Source organism: Neolamprologus multifasciatus, chromosome 2 (assembly GCF_963576455.1).
Source record: "Neolamprologus multifasciatus chromosome 2, fNeoMul1.2, whole genome shotgun sequence".
In the NCBI taxonomy this organism is placed as follows: Eukaryota; Metazoa; Chordata; class Actinopteri; order Cichliformes; family Cichlidae; genus Neolamprologus; species Neolamprologus multifasciatus.
Genome location: NC_140440.1, coordinates 13595685 through 13613341, shown reverse-complemented (window position 1 = coordinate 13613341; position 17657 = coordinate 13595685). Strand labels below are relative to the sequence as shown.

The window sequence follows — 17657 nt, the reverse complement described above, 5'->3', positions numbered from 1 at the left end:
TGTAGACTGGCGCATACTGGGATCGAACCACCAAGCTTACTGAAGACTCATAAACAGAAAACTCAGCTTCATTAGCACCTTGATGTCCTCAGACTTAGGTGAAGAGGCAGGTTCTGACCTGGGTGAGAAGCAGAGAGACAGTAGCCCTCTTCCGCCTGAAAAGGTGAAATAGCAAAGGATTGGTGATGTCCTGTCTGCATCAGGATGAGGAGCCCTGATGCATATGGGCAGTTTTTTTATGATTGGCTGGGTAGCAAAGTGTCTGTGAGCCCCAGAGCCAGGTCCAAAATGTGGTGAGAAGCATACTGTGGTAATAGGGCTTAGATGCAGGTCTGCTGATACAGCAACAGGAACAGTAGAGGCATGGCTTTGAGTGTGAACTGTGACCAACGAGGAAATTCAGATTTCAATTTCTTTAGCTGCATTTCCATGACAGTTTTTCAGTGACATATGTCCAAAATTGTTGGGGACAAGCATTTCTAGAATTTTGCCTTCTGGTATGTTCCTCAGAGACGTTTCACCTTCATCCTAGAAGGCTCTTAAGTTCTAAAACCAATCGATCATACATGTGAAGCACATAGTCAATCACAATACACAAAAATGAATAATAAACAGAACTATCATCTATCATGTATCATATAGTCTGAATGCTGTCAGGACGCGATAGCACTGTGGCTCTAACAGTCTCGTGCCAGGAGTAAGAGGTCTTGTCCTTAATGCGCATTAGCTCGGCTAACATCCTCCTCCACACATCTGCTATTTAGAGCTTTGGGAGCTGCCCTTCTGCACCAATCTTCTTCTCTCAGTCAGGGGCCTCACAAGCCTTTTCCTTTACCCCTCTGTGCTGCCACTTGCCCAGCAGGCAACCAGATAAAAGCTGAAGACTTGTTACGACACAGTGAACTGCCCATGAGTGTCATGTGACCAGTGCCATTCACTGTTAAGGTGAACACCCAGGAATCCATACCTGTTCATGACCTTGATGTCCAAACCAGGGATGTTCACCAGTGTGATAGGTGTTGGTTTTCTCTGGAAGTTAACCACTTCTCTGAATCAAATCGTTGTTGTCCTGGGCACCTGTCCCTAATTCCCTCTCCATCCCTGCTTTTGTTTTGAGATTGAGTCTTAATTCACTGTCAGATGATCTCTATAGACTCTAGAGGGTTGCTTTAGGCTCTTCTTGTTTGTGTTTTTCTTTTTCTTCACCCAAACTAAAATACATAGTTTTGGTAAAATTTGGATACATCAATTAAACCATGTGGATTGGTCTCCACATGTCCTCTGCCACAATGTCTTAACAGTTATATAGCATGCATATGGTTATCAGCAGAGATGCCTGTCCAGTGGGTTGTGTTTGAGTGTGTAAGGACTATTTGTGTTCAGTACAGAGTTTTGTATTGTATAAGTTGTCAGTTGGGGCTTTTAGTCATTTTGAAGGTGTTTTGTTTGGACATTTTATTCTTGTTTGATGGTTATATATTTCGATAAATGTTCTTAGAATAAAATAATAAAGTTTCTGTCTTCAATAACATATTCTAGATTTTTATCCTCTTTGTTTGTTTGTTTTATGATACAAATGTCAGATGTTTGTCTGTCTTACTACACTGTATTGCCAAAAGTATTCGCTCGTCTACCTTTACATGCATATGAACTCAAGTTAACCTATTCTTACATGTTCAATTAAAGCCTTTCTATGTGAACATACACAGAGCCTCAGCTGGAAAGCCTGGGTTAACAGATAAAGCTGACAGCCACTGTTGTGATCAGTGTTGGTCAAGTTACTTGAAAAAAGTAATCAGTAACTAATTACTGATTACTTATTTTCAAAAGAAATTAATGACTTAGTTACTTAGTTACTTTTTAAAAACACGATTTACAACCTGAATAGGTGATAAAGTGATAGATCTTTCAGCACAATTCTACTTTTTCTACATAATCCATCATACAAAATGTAATCAAATGGAAAAGTCTCTTTTTAAAACTTGTTTTATTAGTTTTAATCTGTTAACTTTATGCATCAAGAAAATATTAAATTATATGCAACATTCTCTGACTGGAAGAAATTAGTTTAACATTTAAACCTATTTTCTTCACATTCCAGCACATAAAATATTTTGTGTGTTTACACTCAGTCTTTCAAATAGATGCAAGTAAAACACAGCAGAAAATAAATAAAGTCAAAGACTAGCGGTCCTGTTGCTCTATTTTCACCTGTAAAGCAGGTAGGCGGAGGTTTACCCTGGTGCAGGTGTGCAGCGGTCAGTGGAAGAATCCGCGAGTTTCTCTGTGAGTTTCCCATTACGTCGTAGCTACTCGGTGCTTGCTCGGAAGTTTAGGGTTTTTTTCGCTGTAAAAAGAAGTTTTCTTCCCACGCACAACGGACACTAATGTTTTTGTCACTTTTTATGGAATCAAACTCAAAGTAAGGTCAGTACTTCCACGCTTTAAACGCTGCACGCTCATACTCTCTCTGCACTCGATATATGATCCATTGTTGATCTGCACACAGCTGTTGTCACGAACGTCGCGCTCGCTTACGTCACTGTCATGAGACATTCTCGCAAAAAAAAAAAAATCACAGTTTTAGTAACGCAGTAACGCAGCGTTCCTACGGGAACGTAACAGTAATCTAATTACCTTTTTTGCAATAGTAATCCCTTACTTTACTCGTTACTTGAAAAAAGTAATCGGATTACAGTAACGCGTTACTGCCCAACCATCTCTGGTTGTGATACCTGTTATTTTCAGCTTTTATCAGGCAGGACTTACCAATCCCAAATGGACTCACATCTCTTGCCTCCTCGTGATGTTAGCGTGTACTTGCAGCTCTGTAACAGCTCATCATTCAGTCCACCAAAGGTTCTTTATAGTTGAGCCCATGGAGCAGACAAGCAATCTGTGCTAGCTGCTTACTCACCTGGAAACAGTTCTCCACTGCAGTACACTTCTCTGAAGTGGGACTTAACAAACATTCACACACATTGATAATTGTTATTAATCTCTCTGTTATAAGTTACCCCTCTTAAACCAAGCGAATTGTGTCAACATCTTCAGAGGCTGTTGTGTTCTTCTTCCCTTTCATTCATTTCCCCTTCACATCCCAGCCAATTGCAACAGGGAGACCAACAGTCTAAAAAAAGCCCTTCAGTGTTACTTAATATGAAACCGTCATTTTGTATTTCTTCAGTGAACCACCTACATCTTCATGAAACATTATAATGCATATTATATGTACATTACATTACACCACATTATGTCATATTGCCTTTCATCGCCTTGTGTTCTGTTTGTGTCAAATATGTTTATTTCATCCCCATGTTATCATCAGGCCTACAATTGTTAATATTAACCAGCTGCCGTAAAAACTAAAATATGGAGTGTTTTTCCTGTTAGCGCAGAAAATAGCACCGGTCTGCCTGATACAGAGTAAACTGGCTTCCATCCTGGAACCAGGCTTGGTGAGGGAGTACGTGGGAGAGCGCTCAATGGCTCGTTCTTTTGGCCGAGCCTGAAAAGGAAAAATGGGCCTGCCCTCCTGCAGGCTCACAGTAGGTGCCACAGGGGTTGGCTGTGATGTGCGTAAGACAGCAGTCAAAGGTGGAGGCCCTGGTGGCCCAAACCCTGGCTTTTCAGACTTTGCCATGAGGAGTCCGTGTAGACTCATGACAAACCGGTCAGATCTCTCAGCTGGCATGAGAATAATGAATTGGATGGATGAGCGTGAGCTGGAGAAGGTGGCTGGAGAGGGCGAGTCTAGGTTTTTCTGCTTCTGTGACCTGGCCCTGGATAAACATCATGGTTATTGGTGTTCCCAGTTCAGTTGGTCTCTTTTTGACTTAGGACTTTTTCTAAGTGAATTTGAAGTAATGGTGTAGGACTGTGGCACTTGAGTTAAACTGAACAACCTCAGAGTTAACCTAAAACCAATCAGCAAGCATGAGCCAATTTCTTTCCTTGGGAATCTGTAATTAATTAAATCCTTTAATAATGAAAACAGATGTGTGAATATAAGCGGGGAATTCCGATATCATTTCCATGCATTACCCAAGTTTGCATGGACCCGAACTAAGACACGAACTCTTCCACAGCAGCATTTTTAATTTCTCTTTGATATTTGAGCTGATTGGGGCCCGATGAATGTAAAAACAAAGAATTACCAGATTTTTACCCAATTTTTGTTTCTAAGAAAAATGAGAGCCACAAATGAGGATATTTGTTTAAAATTTTGATAGAACAGTGGTAGAATAATGTCCTCGTAAGTGGATATCAGGCCCTTGTAGAGCAAAATTGAGTATTTGGGTCTAAATAAACAAAAATGTGATGTCCACATATGTGAACGCAGGTCCTAGGAGGTTAAATATGTTTGCCTTATCATAAACAGACAGATAGGTTTGCTAATGTTTGTGTGTTCCTTTGTCCCCAGGGGAGGAGGAGCTGGAAATATCTCCATATGACGACATGCTTGTGGATACACACATGGCTTCGTTAGTAGCAGGTAAAACACACACTGATAAGCACATGGTCACTTGTGCAGTCTTTTTTTCACGATTAACCACATTGAGTTTTTAATGACATAGATGTCTATAGCAGTGAAGCAGATCAATGGATCACTAAGCCTCAGAGATGTTGTTAAGTATATATCAATCAATATCATGCAGTGACACTGATCTTTTATTGTTTTTTTCTAATCTCTGCTTTTCTAAGTCCATTTACATCAACAATATTTTCACCATAAGGGTTTTCAGTGTGCACTCACATTAGTGGTGTTAGGTCGGTCTCCTTTGTTCAGCTGCATATTTTCTTTTATCCAGAAATGTCCCAGCATCTACAAGGCAATAAATGCCTGTCCACGCAACAGGCATTTATTGTTATCCTAAAAAAACTGGTGATTACTTTTGGACATATCCCAAAGAGCATAAACTGTCAAATGTCTCAAGCTAATAGGTAGCTATAACACTGATAAGAAACATACTCAAGGTTCCCAGGGGAGGAATCCCAGCCTACTCCGGGTAAAATAAGTATTGAACATGTTCCAAGTAGATATATTTCTAAAGGTGCTATGAAATCTGATGTTGGTAACAGCCCGTCCAATCCACACATTCAAAGAAATCAAACCATAGAGGTCCATAAATTAAATGAAGTGCTATAGTGAGAAATGAACATGCTTACTGAGAGTTGTTTAATACTCCGTACAAAAGCCTTTATTGGTAATTGATTCAAGACGCCTTTTATGGGGGAAACTAGGTGCAAACATTGCTCAGGTCTGATTTTGGCCCATTCTTCCACCTTAACAGTCTCCAAATCCTGAAAGTTTGGTGGGTCCCTTCAATGACCTCAGTTCTTCAGTTCTTTCCATAGATTTTCAATTGGATTCAGGTCATATGTTTGTCTGGGCCATTCTAGGAGCTTTATCTTCTTTCTCTCAAACCAATTGAAACCACCTTTTTCATCTTCATGGTAGATGGCATCAGAATTTTTATCAAGAATGTCTTGGTACATTTTTACATTCATCTTTCCTTCACTTATATGAAGTGTCAGATGGTGGGAAACAACCCCACACTTTGATGTACTTACCTCCAAACATCACTGTTCATATAAAGTGCCTTTTGATCAGATATGGTGTATTTTATGGCATTCAAAGAGTTAAATTTAAAACTTAAAAAAAGGTTCAATATGCTTTTTTTTTTCAGAAAGTGAATCTTGTGTGGTGACACCCTGGAGGTTTACTTGTTTTCTTTGAGATTATTGGACCTGCCGATTCCAAGTCTTTCTGTAGCTTTCTACAAGTGGTCCTTGGATCTTGCTAGGAGCGCCAGGTCGTGGTTGGTTTTTGGTGAAATTATGTTCTTTCCACATCTGGATTATGGCCCCAAGAATGCTTACTGGAAGCTTCATTAGTTTAGAAATTATTTTATAACCAATGCCATCAGTATATTTTAGAACGATAAGGTTGTGAAGGTCTTGAAATCAATCAGTCTTGAAATTTTTCTGTTTTTTCTGTTTTCTTTGTGTTAGTGTAGGCCTTTATTTACTTTGTTATCGGCATCTGATGAGAATTTCATGTCAGTAGTATCGTTAGAAATATATTATTAACTATATTATGTTATTTAGAGGGATGGGTATCGTTTCGGTTTTATCCGATATCGGTGCCAAACCGGTACTTTTGAAACGGTGCCGGTGCTTAAACGGTGCTCAAACCGCTGCTTAAACAATGGAAAAAACACAAACTTTGTCCAAAAACCTCTCATGTTTAACTGTTTTCCACTTTTTCTTTGGTCATTTTAGCCTTTTTGTCCAGGGTGAAGGGAGTATCTGCCATCAAACAAGAAGACAGCCGCATGTAGCTATGATGATGTTTGCTAGTTCACCTTACATGCATTAATGTAATAACGTGGTTAGCCTACTCAATGTAAATTACACACGAACAACATTAAGCTACTCACGCAGAGAAGAACGGCTGCTGCTGCATCATCATCCTCATCATTTCTGCTACACTGGCAGGGCTAGGGGCCAGGACTCTCCTCTTCGGGTTTTTGGGGGATGTTGCTAACTCCGGGTCCGATAACAGGCACCACACCCGCAGTAGATGTGCTCGGTGTGAGGTCTCGCAGCAAGCTATCAGATACGGCGCATTTCTCGGCTTTTAAAAAAAACGCTATGCGTCGCCAGGTGTTTCATCAGATTTGAGGTGTTACCTCCTTTGACAGTATCACAGTATCAGCTTAAAGCACTTGTTGCAGCTGCTGAGTTTGCATCTCTTGCTGTGAAGTACAGCCAGACTTTTGACCGCTTCACCTTGGGCATTTTTAATCTGTAGCTCTGCTCTAAAAGAACGTACGTACCTGGTCCCGCCTACTATCCTCGGAAACGTAAAATGATTGGCTAGAATCTAAATTGTATCACAGCTCAGGACAAAAGCACCGAAAAAAAGCACCGAAATTTGTGCTGCTTTTCTGTCTGGTTACTACCGTTTATGTCAGATACCGGTGCCATCATGGCACCGGATACCGGTACCCATCCCTAGTTATTTATCTACTTATTTTACCTGCTGTAGATTCAGAGGGTCATTTTTTTTAAAGAGTACTAGTACTCGGTGAGAAGAATTACTGTGATTAATTTTACACCTTTAAAAAAAAAACTGTATCCCATAATTTACAGCATAGGACAATCTTATATACATGAAAAATGAGTAATATTTACCCCATATTTGGGAAATTCTTTTGCTACAGTAGTTGTAACCACACCAACTTACACAGAACACATTACACATCGTTTAGCTGCACACATTGAAGCACCTGCTTATCCCCTGTTTGTGTACAGCCTCTCTGTTGTTCTTCCAGTTCAGCCTGTGGATACAAGCTGTTTGTTTGTGACAGAGCTTAAGATAAACTTTATTGTTCAACTTGCCATGTAGATCAATAAGAGACCAAACCGCTACTCCTTTCCGGTCCAGAATGATTGATGTCTTTCACATTCTCACTTCACAAAATCTTTCCCCAGATTTCCCACAAATATATTTTTTTCTCATCTGAACTAGCTAAATTAAATTTCCCTCATCACAAAAATGAACTTTGGGCCAGTTTTCCTCCATAAAAACAACATACTACTTAGAAATTTCTGCAGCGACCTAGCATCACAAAAGAGAAACAAAAGGTTAGACTGAAATGTTCCCAAACAGCATTACGCTGCATGCTGATATCGACCCATTCAAAGGTCCACCTGCAGTGTTGCACAGACAGTGGGTAATCACACTGTCATCTGTTGTGGAAGTTTTCCACTTAAATAAAGCCTGCAGACGAGCGGTGAGCGGTAGCTAACATTCTTTTATTTCCAAGCACACACAAAGAACATACAAACAAGCTTGTGAAGCCCCTGCATGACCACGGGGCAGGGTCAGCAGAGTCTCTCTGAGCCAAAGTCAACCTCTCAGTTAAATACCTTCTCCAGGAACAAAAGGCAGTACACAGCTGTTTCACACTCCCTTGCTACTTCCCAGAGTCCTCAAGAGACAAAAGACTGGTCCTCTGGAGTTCCTGTTTTCCCCCCAACATCTTTGCTACACCCCCTACCATTTGTCTTAAGTATGAGTGTCAGACATGTTAAAACAATGAAATAATGTGATTAATACCTTAGTGAAAGAAATTCCTCTACAATCCCACCCTTTGATTCTAAAATCAAGAATCACATTAAAACCAGAATTTCTTTCCTGACATTCTGTATATCACATCAACATTATTGTACACTTAAAGGAGTTTCACACTGTGTATCCTCACTTCACTGTTCTCCCACCACCCTTTGTTCATCTTTAATCTTCCCCACAATCTAAGCTCTCACATGCAAATGGAAACAACAATGATACAGAGGAAAGGTCTTCTCCAGAGTGTCAAAGTACTTTGCATGGCAAAGTGAAACAGCATTAGGTGGTCATTCTCTGTCACAGTCATGGCTCCTGGCGTCTGTGCCATTTACAGAGTCATAACTCCAATGCTGATCTTCCTTGCGCTGTCACTTTTGGAGCTTGGCACGCTCTCTCCATCCCTCGATTTCTGTTCCAACGCAGCTGTAGATTTAAGGCAGAGCACGTCGTACACCTTAGTTGTCTTCCTCAGCGTCAACGACGAAACTCTTTCATTTTATTTTAAGATTTTGCTGTTCAAAATCTCCTCATGACAATCCTTTGGAAGCCCACTGTCGTTTGTCTGTTGTCCTGCAGATGGTCCCTGCTTCTCACTGGTCCACTTGAAGTGTTGTCTCCTAGTCACAGTTTGCATCTGCGCCTCAGTCAATCCTTCCATATCCCTCATGTCACGGTTCCTGCAATTTAAAAATGAAAACTTCCCCGGAAAAAAACCCTCTTTTGCCCTATGTCAGCTTATCACCATTAGACATACACAATAAAGTTGTGCATTGTCTCTTAAAAATTCTCAGGGCTTCTCCCCTGAAGTAGCTTTACTCCAGGCCCTGTTGTAAGAAAAAAAACATTAGCCAGTGGTGTGTCCTGCTGTAAATCATGTGATTAGATCATATGATTAGCCCTCTGCTGTGGAAAATGTGATATAGATGTTAGCGCAGCGCGTCTGTATGCACACTTTCTCACAGTGACCTCTGCACTGTAAACAATACAAGGTCATGAATAACACACCGCTGGTAAATTCACAAAGACACAGAAAGTGGCAATTAAAAGGTTAAGTCAGCACGGCTCAAAAGCCCATGCAACCCAGGATGTTGCTGTCACCTTTCTGCTCCTGTAACAAAGAAACATACATATATACATCCACCCTTTTGTCTCTCTGGGTGGAGGTGCAATCTTGCATATTGGTGTCAAGTCAGTCAGGTTTTTGTCAGTCCAGTCAATCCCCGTGTTTATTGCTGATAGCAGAACCTCTTGTGTCGCAATAAGTTTCTACTGCCAGCAATGACGTCAGTTCAAAAAATAAAAAAGAATTTAGACTGGATTACCTCGCTGAATCCTTTTTGCCAAGGACTTGTTTTCTGATTGTCCCAAATAAGTGGCTTTCTCCCGAGCCCATTTTAATTTTGGAGAAGCTCACTTGCGATTGTTCAACATGTTGTATAGCGCTTTCGTTTCTGATCTTGCAGGCCTGCTTGAAAAAGAGAAAATTGCCAAACAAAAATCTCAGTGCACTGTTAAAAATAAAAAAACATGAAGGCCTCTTTTAGAAGTTGTCTAAGCGTACTCCCTTAGAATGATAAAAAAAACAAAAAAACTAATTGGCAGGTTCAAAGTGGTACCAAAAGAAAATGCATCAGTAAATCCCCAAAACTTTCATCCACCAGTCACACACCTCACACAACAGCAATATTCTATTAGAAAATGAGTTTTTGTTTTCCCCATGTACCCAGATGTGTGTCATGATAAGACCTCCCTCACACATCAGAAACCAGAAACTCAATAATCTATTAGTCCCCACTCATCTGACCCTCCCGCAGCATTCTGTTCACCCCTGCAATGATTCAATCATCCTTCCCCAAAAATAATACTAGTTCACTAGTCTATGTATCACTGCTTAACCCACTAAGTGAACCGGACAAGATGACGGTAACAGAAATGCATGCTTTAAAATGCTATTTGGTCTTCATGAGCTTCATTGCATGTGTGTATGTGTTAGTAGGATTAATGCATTTTCTGTTTGTGTAATTTTTGTGTACCTCTCCTTTTTGCGGTGCTCCAGACACTTTTCAATTCTCCACGCAAGGCAGTCGTTTTTCTTCCCAGTTTCCTAAACCCAAATTTTATTCCCACACTACAACAGCCTTCCTCCATGTCGTCCCCTTCTCCTTTGACTGTGGTCTCATCTCATCTCCCCCCTTGCAGCAGTCCAGTGAGAGTCAGTTGTCTTTCAGCTTTGTCCTGTGTTTTCCACTGTCTCATTTTGCCATTTTTGCGCCAAAAGTGGCAAATGTCCAACTCAGGCAGTCTTTTCAAAAGTCCATTCACACACAGTGAAGGTGCAGCTCGTTGGAAATGCACATCCATCCATCCAGTCATGATGATGCCATTTTTCTCCTTGCTGTCGCTGTCTTGCACAGCTGTTGCTGCTGGACCTTTTCTTCACTGCTCAGGATGCTGCTGTGAGCTCTTGAGATCCATCTCGTTGTTCTGGAACTGCATTTCTAGTCTTCAGGGAGAGATTCTTGGAGCTTGTGTTCTCAGGGTGACAAACACATGGAAGTTAAACTGTAAAACATTTCAGCCAAAACTTGGCTTGAGTGTTTCTAATGGTGTTAACCTATAATTTTCTTCCGACTGCTGCATGTGGAAAATTGATCCAGGTCTGCTCTTCACCTGCAAGTGACACACTGAAACATTTTGATCATTCTTCTCATTGCTTAAAACAACACATCTCCCCTCTCTGGTTCTGAATTCCCTTTTCTTAAAAACCCAGAGAGATTGTAGTTGTTCTACATTGAAAAACACCAAACCCTCTTCCTATTTGCTTATTTTATCAACAATTCTGCTAAAAAAAATTTTTCGTGTGTGTCCACCCTAGGGGAGCTGGTGGCCTGCAGTACCACCCTCTCCCACTAGTTGAAAACAACTTTTACACACATTTCTACACTCCTCTCTTTTTTTCTTTTTTCTTTTTTCCTTTGTTCCCCATTTCAACATTTTGTAACCCCGTTTCTCACTGTTTTTACACACACATCAACGTTTCCCACACAACCATTCTCTGCAATCTTACACACTACACATTTACTCAATTCTTACCACAGTCACGTATTGAGTTTTGTCTCTGGCCGCCTGGTGGAAGGTCTGCCGATCTACTGGATCTAGATCCCATTTTACTACACGAGGCGTCCCCCGTGAGGCCCTTGCCTTCTACGGACCAAGGAACGAACACCGCCACTCCGTGCACTATAGTACACGGAAATGGATCCCGACAGTGTACCCGAACCGCCGTTCCTGTGACGTACTTGGACCGAACACAGGTCTGGGCCGGCTTCTCCCCAACAACGTGCGCGAGCCACTGTCCTTGTGATGAGCCGTACCCAACACAAGCCTGGGGCCTCAAACCACCAGGTTTTCCTCCCGGAGACTCGAACTCCGGGGTCGGCCAGCGTTCCCCCCCTCGGCCAGACAAAAAACTCTCCATGACTGTATACAAGTTAGCTACAACTCACCCATCTGCAGAAGTCCCCTCAAAATCGATGATCTCGGTGGTGACTGAAACACACGGCTCCGTGACTCCTCCATTTCCTTCGCTTCAACAGCTGGTAGGACAAAGGTACCTTTTCCCTCAGGGGTGATCAGCCCGTCCACGGAACCGTTGTTCAGCGACCACACGGACCACCCTGCTCGCAGCGCCATTTTGTTGTGGAAGTTTTCCACTTAAATAAAGCCTGCAGACGAGCGGTGAGCGGTAGCTAACATTCTTTTATTTCCAAGCACACACAAAGAACATACAAACAAGCTTGTGAAGCCCCTGCATGACCACGGGGCAGGGTCAGCAGAGTCTCTCTGAGCCAAAGTCAACCTCTCAGTTAAATACCTTCTCCAGGAACAAAAGGCAGTACACAGCTGTTTCACACTCCCTTGCTACTTCCCAGAGTCCTCAAGAGACAAAAGACTGGTCCTCTGGAGTTCCTGTTTTCCCCCCAACATCTTTGCTACACCCCCTACCATTTGTCTTAAGTATGAGTGTCAGACATGTTAAAACAATGAAATAATGTGATTAATACCTTAGTGAAAGAAATTCCTCTACACATCCATTTGTCTTATTTGGATCCTGTATCCAAACCAAAAATGTTACCAGAAAATTAAAGAACTTTGGATCAGAGGCAAGATTCGTGCCAATAACAGATGTTATAGTCTTCTCTAGCTGTAAATGTAATATTATTTTTATTTATTAGATACCACTTCATTCATTTGAATCAAATTAGAAAAACTTTAATGTAGGAAAGTAATAAGTATTATTTATATGGTATGAGTATATATAGGGTATTATCATTTATTTTGTGTATATGCAGCAGTTAAAATAGCCCAGAATGATCTAGATTGGGCTTCAGGCACCTTCATTTAATGAGCAATTAAATCTGACTGGCAGTTTAATACAAAATATTGTCAAGCAATTTTAATTTTTTTGAGCTCCGTTCTCATTTTCTTTGTCTCTGATGCCACAGAGACAGTTAAGCCACCACACAATCCTGCCTGCAACTGTGTTTTCATCACATGTGATATGTTCAGATATGAAGTTGTGCTTAAGGTATTTCAGCATCTAGATAGTTTTACAGAAGTGGAGCATATTCACAGTAACCTTTAAACAAATTAATGTGTGAATTCTTTGAAGATTATTTTCTAAGTTAAAGACTGCTCAGCAAGTTTGATAAGCCAAACATTTGAAGCTTATATATAATGTTCTAATCTATCCAAGGTTTTAAATCGGATATTGGATTTGTACATGAGACGTTGCTGAATTTATCTGGATGTTTCTTATTCTAAAATGTTTAACAAAAGCACTTTAAATGAGAATAATTGAAGGTTTATATTAGACAACAGTTATATTACAAACTGGGTAGTTTGCAGTATTGAAATTGTAGTATGTTTAACTGGTGAAGAGCAGAATGTGGTACCCTTGGTCGCTTCTAGCTTAGCTCCTGACAAACTTGCTGCAGATGGGTTCCCCCATCTGCTAAATCTCAGAATTCAAGACATGGTGAAGACACATTGAAACACCATGACTCGGATCAACTCGGATCAACTGGTTTTCCATTACAACCCAGAGTGAATGCTTGTTGTCATTGCCTGGGTGCCTCGTGATTTAATTAATATGCAACACGAACGGTACAACAAAAGTGGATGTTGAAGCAAGAATGTGCCTGCTGCTTGTTCTGTGGCTTTTCCTCAGACTCGGTTAATCACTGCGGTTTTTCTGTAGCCATTTCCCTCGTTCCCAGGTTTCAAAAATGGCGTTTTTAATTATTGTGAACGAGACGCTCTCATGACTCATCGAGTGACGCCACTGACCAGGAAATCGCTGGCATGCAGCGTGGCCATGTCACATTTTAGTTCCTGGTTGGATTGCTTGGAACCCCGGCCGAGCAGGTACTAAAAAAGTACCTGGTACCAGGTAATATGACATAAAGGAAAACCCTGGCGATTCAATCTGAGTAGTTACGAATAGAAAAGGGGCTTAACTGCAAGTTTTTGGACTGTGGGTGGAAGCCGGAGTACCCACAGAGAACCCACGCAACCACAGGGAGAACATGCAAACTCCACACAGGAAGGCGAACACTGAATATAGGACCTTCTTACTGTGAGGCAACAGTGTGCCACAGTGCTTTCTATTATTATTATTATTATTATTATTATTAAGTTTTGAACACATGGAGAAAGGGAGGTATAAAAGGCATGGAAAGTCATGACACAGCTGAAATCTGTCATCAAACAGAGAACGAAAAAATGGCTCTCTTAAGGCCTACAGAAGGACTCCTGAAGGTTCCAGCGAGCAGTCTTGGACCATATCCCAGACGTGGAAAGAACATCATTTCACCATAAACTGGTCACAACCAGTAGCCAAGGTTTTAGACAGAAGAGTGAAAAGAATTATCAACAGAATTGTCCAAGAGCCCAGGACCACTTGTGGAGATGTACAGAAAAATCTGGAATCACCAGTTACAATTGTTTTAAAGAAAACAATAAGTAATGTGTTCAACTGCCATGGCCTGGATGCACACTTACCATGCAAAATTCCATTCATTCATTCATTCATTCATTCATTCATTCATTCATTCATTCATTCATTTCATTTCATTCATTCATTCATTCATTTCATTCCTGAGCAATCAAAACACTTTCACTTTGAAAATTGATAACATGTTCAATATGCATTTTACCCACTGTATTATTTCATTTTGTAATGTCAATCTAAAACTGCTATTTTTTTTTCCTTTCCCCACTTTGCTTGTAAGTGTTTTACCATCACATATGATTAAGCAAAAGCAACATACATGCACCAGTTGCTACTATTAACAAGCCTGGCCAATGCAGACATGCTTTCTGTTTCAATGTGGAACCGCCTATAAAATTCAGCTCAGTAGCACACAAAACTACAAAACTTTGTGTCTGAGAATGCTACATTGTTGTTTGGTATATTTTATGCAGTCAAAAACGTTTGGCATTAATTTAGCAAATCTACTGGCCATATATGCAAGTTACTGTGTGGCCTAAATGTGTGATCACTAATGGCCAGGCTTGGATTATAGTTTCAGGTAATGGTTTTGCTTCTGTACTGAATCAAGCTTGTTAAAACCGTGCAGGACTCTGATATTTGTTCTCTAATAGAAATGATATAGCCTTCATGTTTTTGCAAAAAGTTTTTGGAAGCCAGATCCAATTACAAGTGCTGATTTAAAATCCCAGGTATGAACTAGAGCTGGACGATATGAGATTTTTTCATATCACGATATGTTTTTTTCATTTCAGGCGATAACGATATATATCACGATATAAGCCAAATAACTATATTTGTAAGATTTAAATGTGCCGTTGCTCACAAGTAAAATGTGAAATAATGAGCAGCTTGTTTTGATTTAAATATTTATTTCCCATAATAAGTTCAACAGGATAGATGTACTTAAGGAACATGAGACTTTTTCAGATAAATAAAGGCAAATATTGCAAACTACACAAAAGGCAGCCGCTAAAGCGTTTAAGTTTCAAAACAGAACAAACAAAACAGACTAAATTGTCAATTCCACTTAGAAACAAAATATTAATTCTAAAAATAAATCTTTGTTTTACAGAAGAACAGACAAAATTGACTAACTTTTGTCAATATCAAATAAACTGAGAACTAAAAGGAAATTCTCAATCTCTCCTTGTTGTACAGCTGAGCTTTTCAAACAGTTTAACAGTTACTTTAGTCTGACAGAAGCCGAATGACGAATTAGCGCTTCCAGTCAGAGATTGAGCATGCACCGCTTTATTGTATTTCCAGACTTGCTTTCGGCACAATTTACAGTGCGCGCTACTCTGTTTTTGTCAGACTTGAAATAGCAGAAATACCTTCACACTACAGAACTTCTGTGGCTCTTCCGTTCGACAATCTCTCCGGCATTGGAACCATCATCTGTTTTCTCTTCGGTAACCTTCGGTCACGCTCGGTTGATTTTTCTCTAGTCGCACACTCATTTCCTCCATTACTGGGCGGCACGGCGGCTGGCTGCTTCCCAAACAAATACACATGTGCAGCTTGGCACTTGTGCTGTACGTAACAAGTCACGTGACGTGACGCTGTGGCTGTGATTGGTTCGGCTCTGCACTACTTAATTTGGATTGGCTGTTCTTTTTTTTTTTTTTAAAGAGGACAAGAGCGGTGAGGTCTATTGCAATAGTTAAATTTTTCTATCGAGAAAAAGTTATTTCGCAATACATATCATTATCATTCTATCGCCCAGCTCTAGTATGAACTGATGTGTTAAGGAATGTAGTCAAAGAGTATGCTAATCCTAGGAATGAATATCTTCTCTTGGTCTGTTCTTCTGACACCCCCCCAGCCTCATCTTTCATGCAACTGGGTGGTGAGAACCAGTGCTTGAAGGCAGCACAAGACTGTGGCTTGTACGAAAAGTGTGGTAACCTACGATCAGAATACGTGCTAGCCTGCACAAAGCCGATGCCTGGTACCAACAGATGTAACCAACACAAATGCCACCGATCATTACGTCGCTTTCTGGAGCGGGTGCCAGAAGAGTACAGCCTGGGTGTCCTGTTCTGCCGCTGCACTGATACCTTGTGTGGTGAGAGGAGAAGGAAAACCATTGTACCCTCCTGCTCCTACCACGACAAAGAAGGTCTGCAACTGAACTGCCTCCACCAGCAAAGCTTCTGTCGCCGAGACGACCTTTGCAGGTTAGACATAAAGCGTAGAGGCAGATGTACAGTACTGTGAGCCACCCCTACTTTCTTTATATTTTGCTTTCAGTGAGCCAGAATATTTTGTAATTTTTAAAGTGATCTTGAGCAATATTTCCCCAGGCTTTCTGAAGCCTTTCTTTGGACATCCATTGATGTATTTGCATATTTCTGTCCAGTACTTGAACCTGACCATTTTCAGAGGAAGGTATTTTTCCACTTAATGCTAACCTCTGTATTTTTCAAACAAAAACAGTCACCAAAGAAAAGGAATGAGCCAGTGATGTTTATACATAACAGATGATTACCAAAGAAACATTTTAGTTAGTGTCTTTGAGCACTTCAATACATTTCTTCACCAACTAAATGATTCCCAAAGCGCTATTAGTCCAAAACTCAGTGTATCTTAGCACAGTGTGCAGTTTGACCTTAATAAAATCTGAGGAACCTTGACAAGTAGAGGACAAAAACAGCAGCAGATGTAAAACAACCTATCTAGAGTAGATAGACAGTATATGAAATGTCCTTAAGAAAAAAAAGGGGGGAGGGATCCTGCAAAGATCTGACATAGGACCTGAGAGATGCATCTGGGTCTTAAGTTGATCTGTCTACTCTCGGATCCAACCTCATCAGTAATGCTCTCAGTGGAAGAGTTGCAGTTAATAAGCCATTCTTAAGGAAAGAAACCCAAAAGAAATACCAAATTACATACGATTTCAACGTAAAGAGTTAAACCAAAAAACAAAACCTTTGGATTGAAGACCTGTTGCCAATTTTATCAGTATGTATGAAGTAGGTCAGGAGAGGTTTAACAGTGAGCGTTTACAGTTATCTGTAAAACTTGATGGAGGCTTTGTTATGGTTTGGGGCTACATTTCAGCCAATGAAAGATTTTGCTTCCAATGCCAAACACTTTGTTCAGCAATTGACTCTTGTTTCATGTTGTTTAATGGTTTGGATAATTTAAATCTGAAGGAGCAAGACATACTAGCAGTTTAACAAATTATAATTCCTGTGTCCTCCTTCTATAAATTGATTCCTTATTGCAATAGAGTGGTTGGTGTGTCCCATTGATCCCTGGAGTTATGTTGTCCGGGCCCCTGGTCTCCATGGCAGATCCTGGGTGAGCAGTGATTCATACAATCTCTATGCAGCATAACAATTCAAGGATTCTGCAAACTTTGTCCAGAATGGGGTGGCAGTCATAGGTGGTGATGTTGGTGCTTCAATCCCCAGCTTCCAAAACTGACTTGTGTTACATGGAATGCCATCTCGCTGGTGG

The 17657-nt window shown here is 40.6% G+C and overlaps 1 protein-coding gene across 1 annotated transcript in view; it reads left to right on the top strand.

The window, feature by feature from the left end:
- LOC146524094 (GDNF family receptor alpha-4-like) overlaps positions 1-17657 on the top strand; it is an 81945-nt gene that overhangs the window by 40712 nt on the left and 23576 nt on the right. Inside the window, exons 3-4 of the mRNA XM_085175388.1 lie at positions 4424-4495; positions 16018-16372. Coding sequence (XP_085031514.1) covers positions 4424-4495; positions 16018-16372 — 427 coding nt within the window. The remainder of the gene's footprint in view (positions 1-4423; positions 4496-16017; positions 16373-17657) is intronic.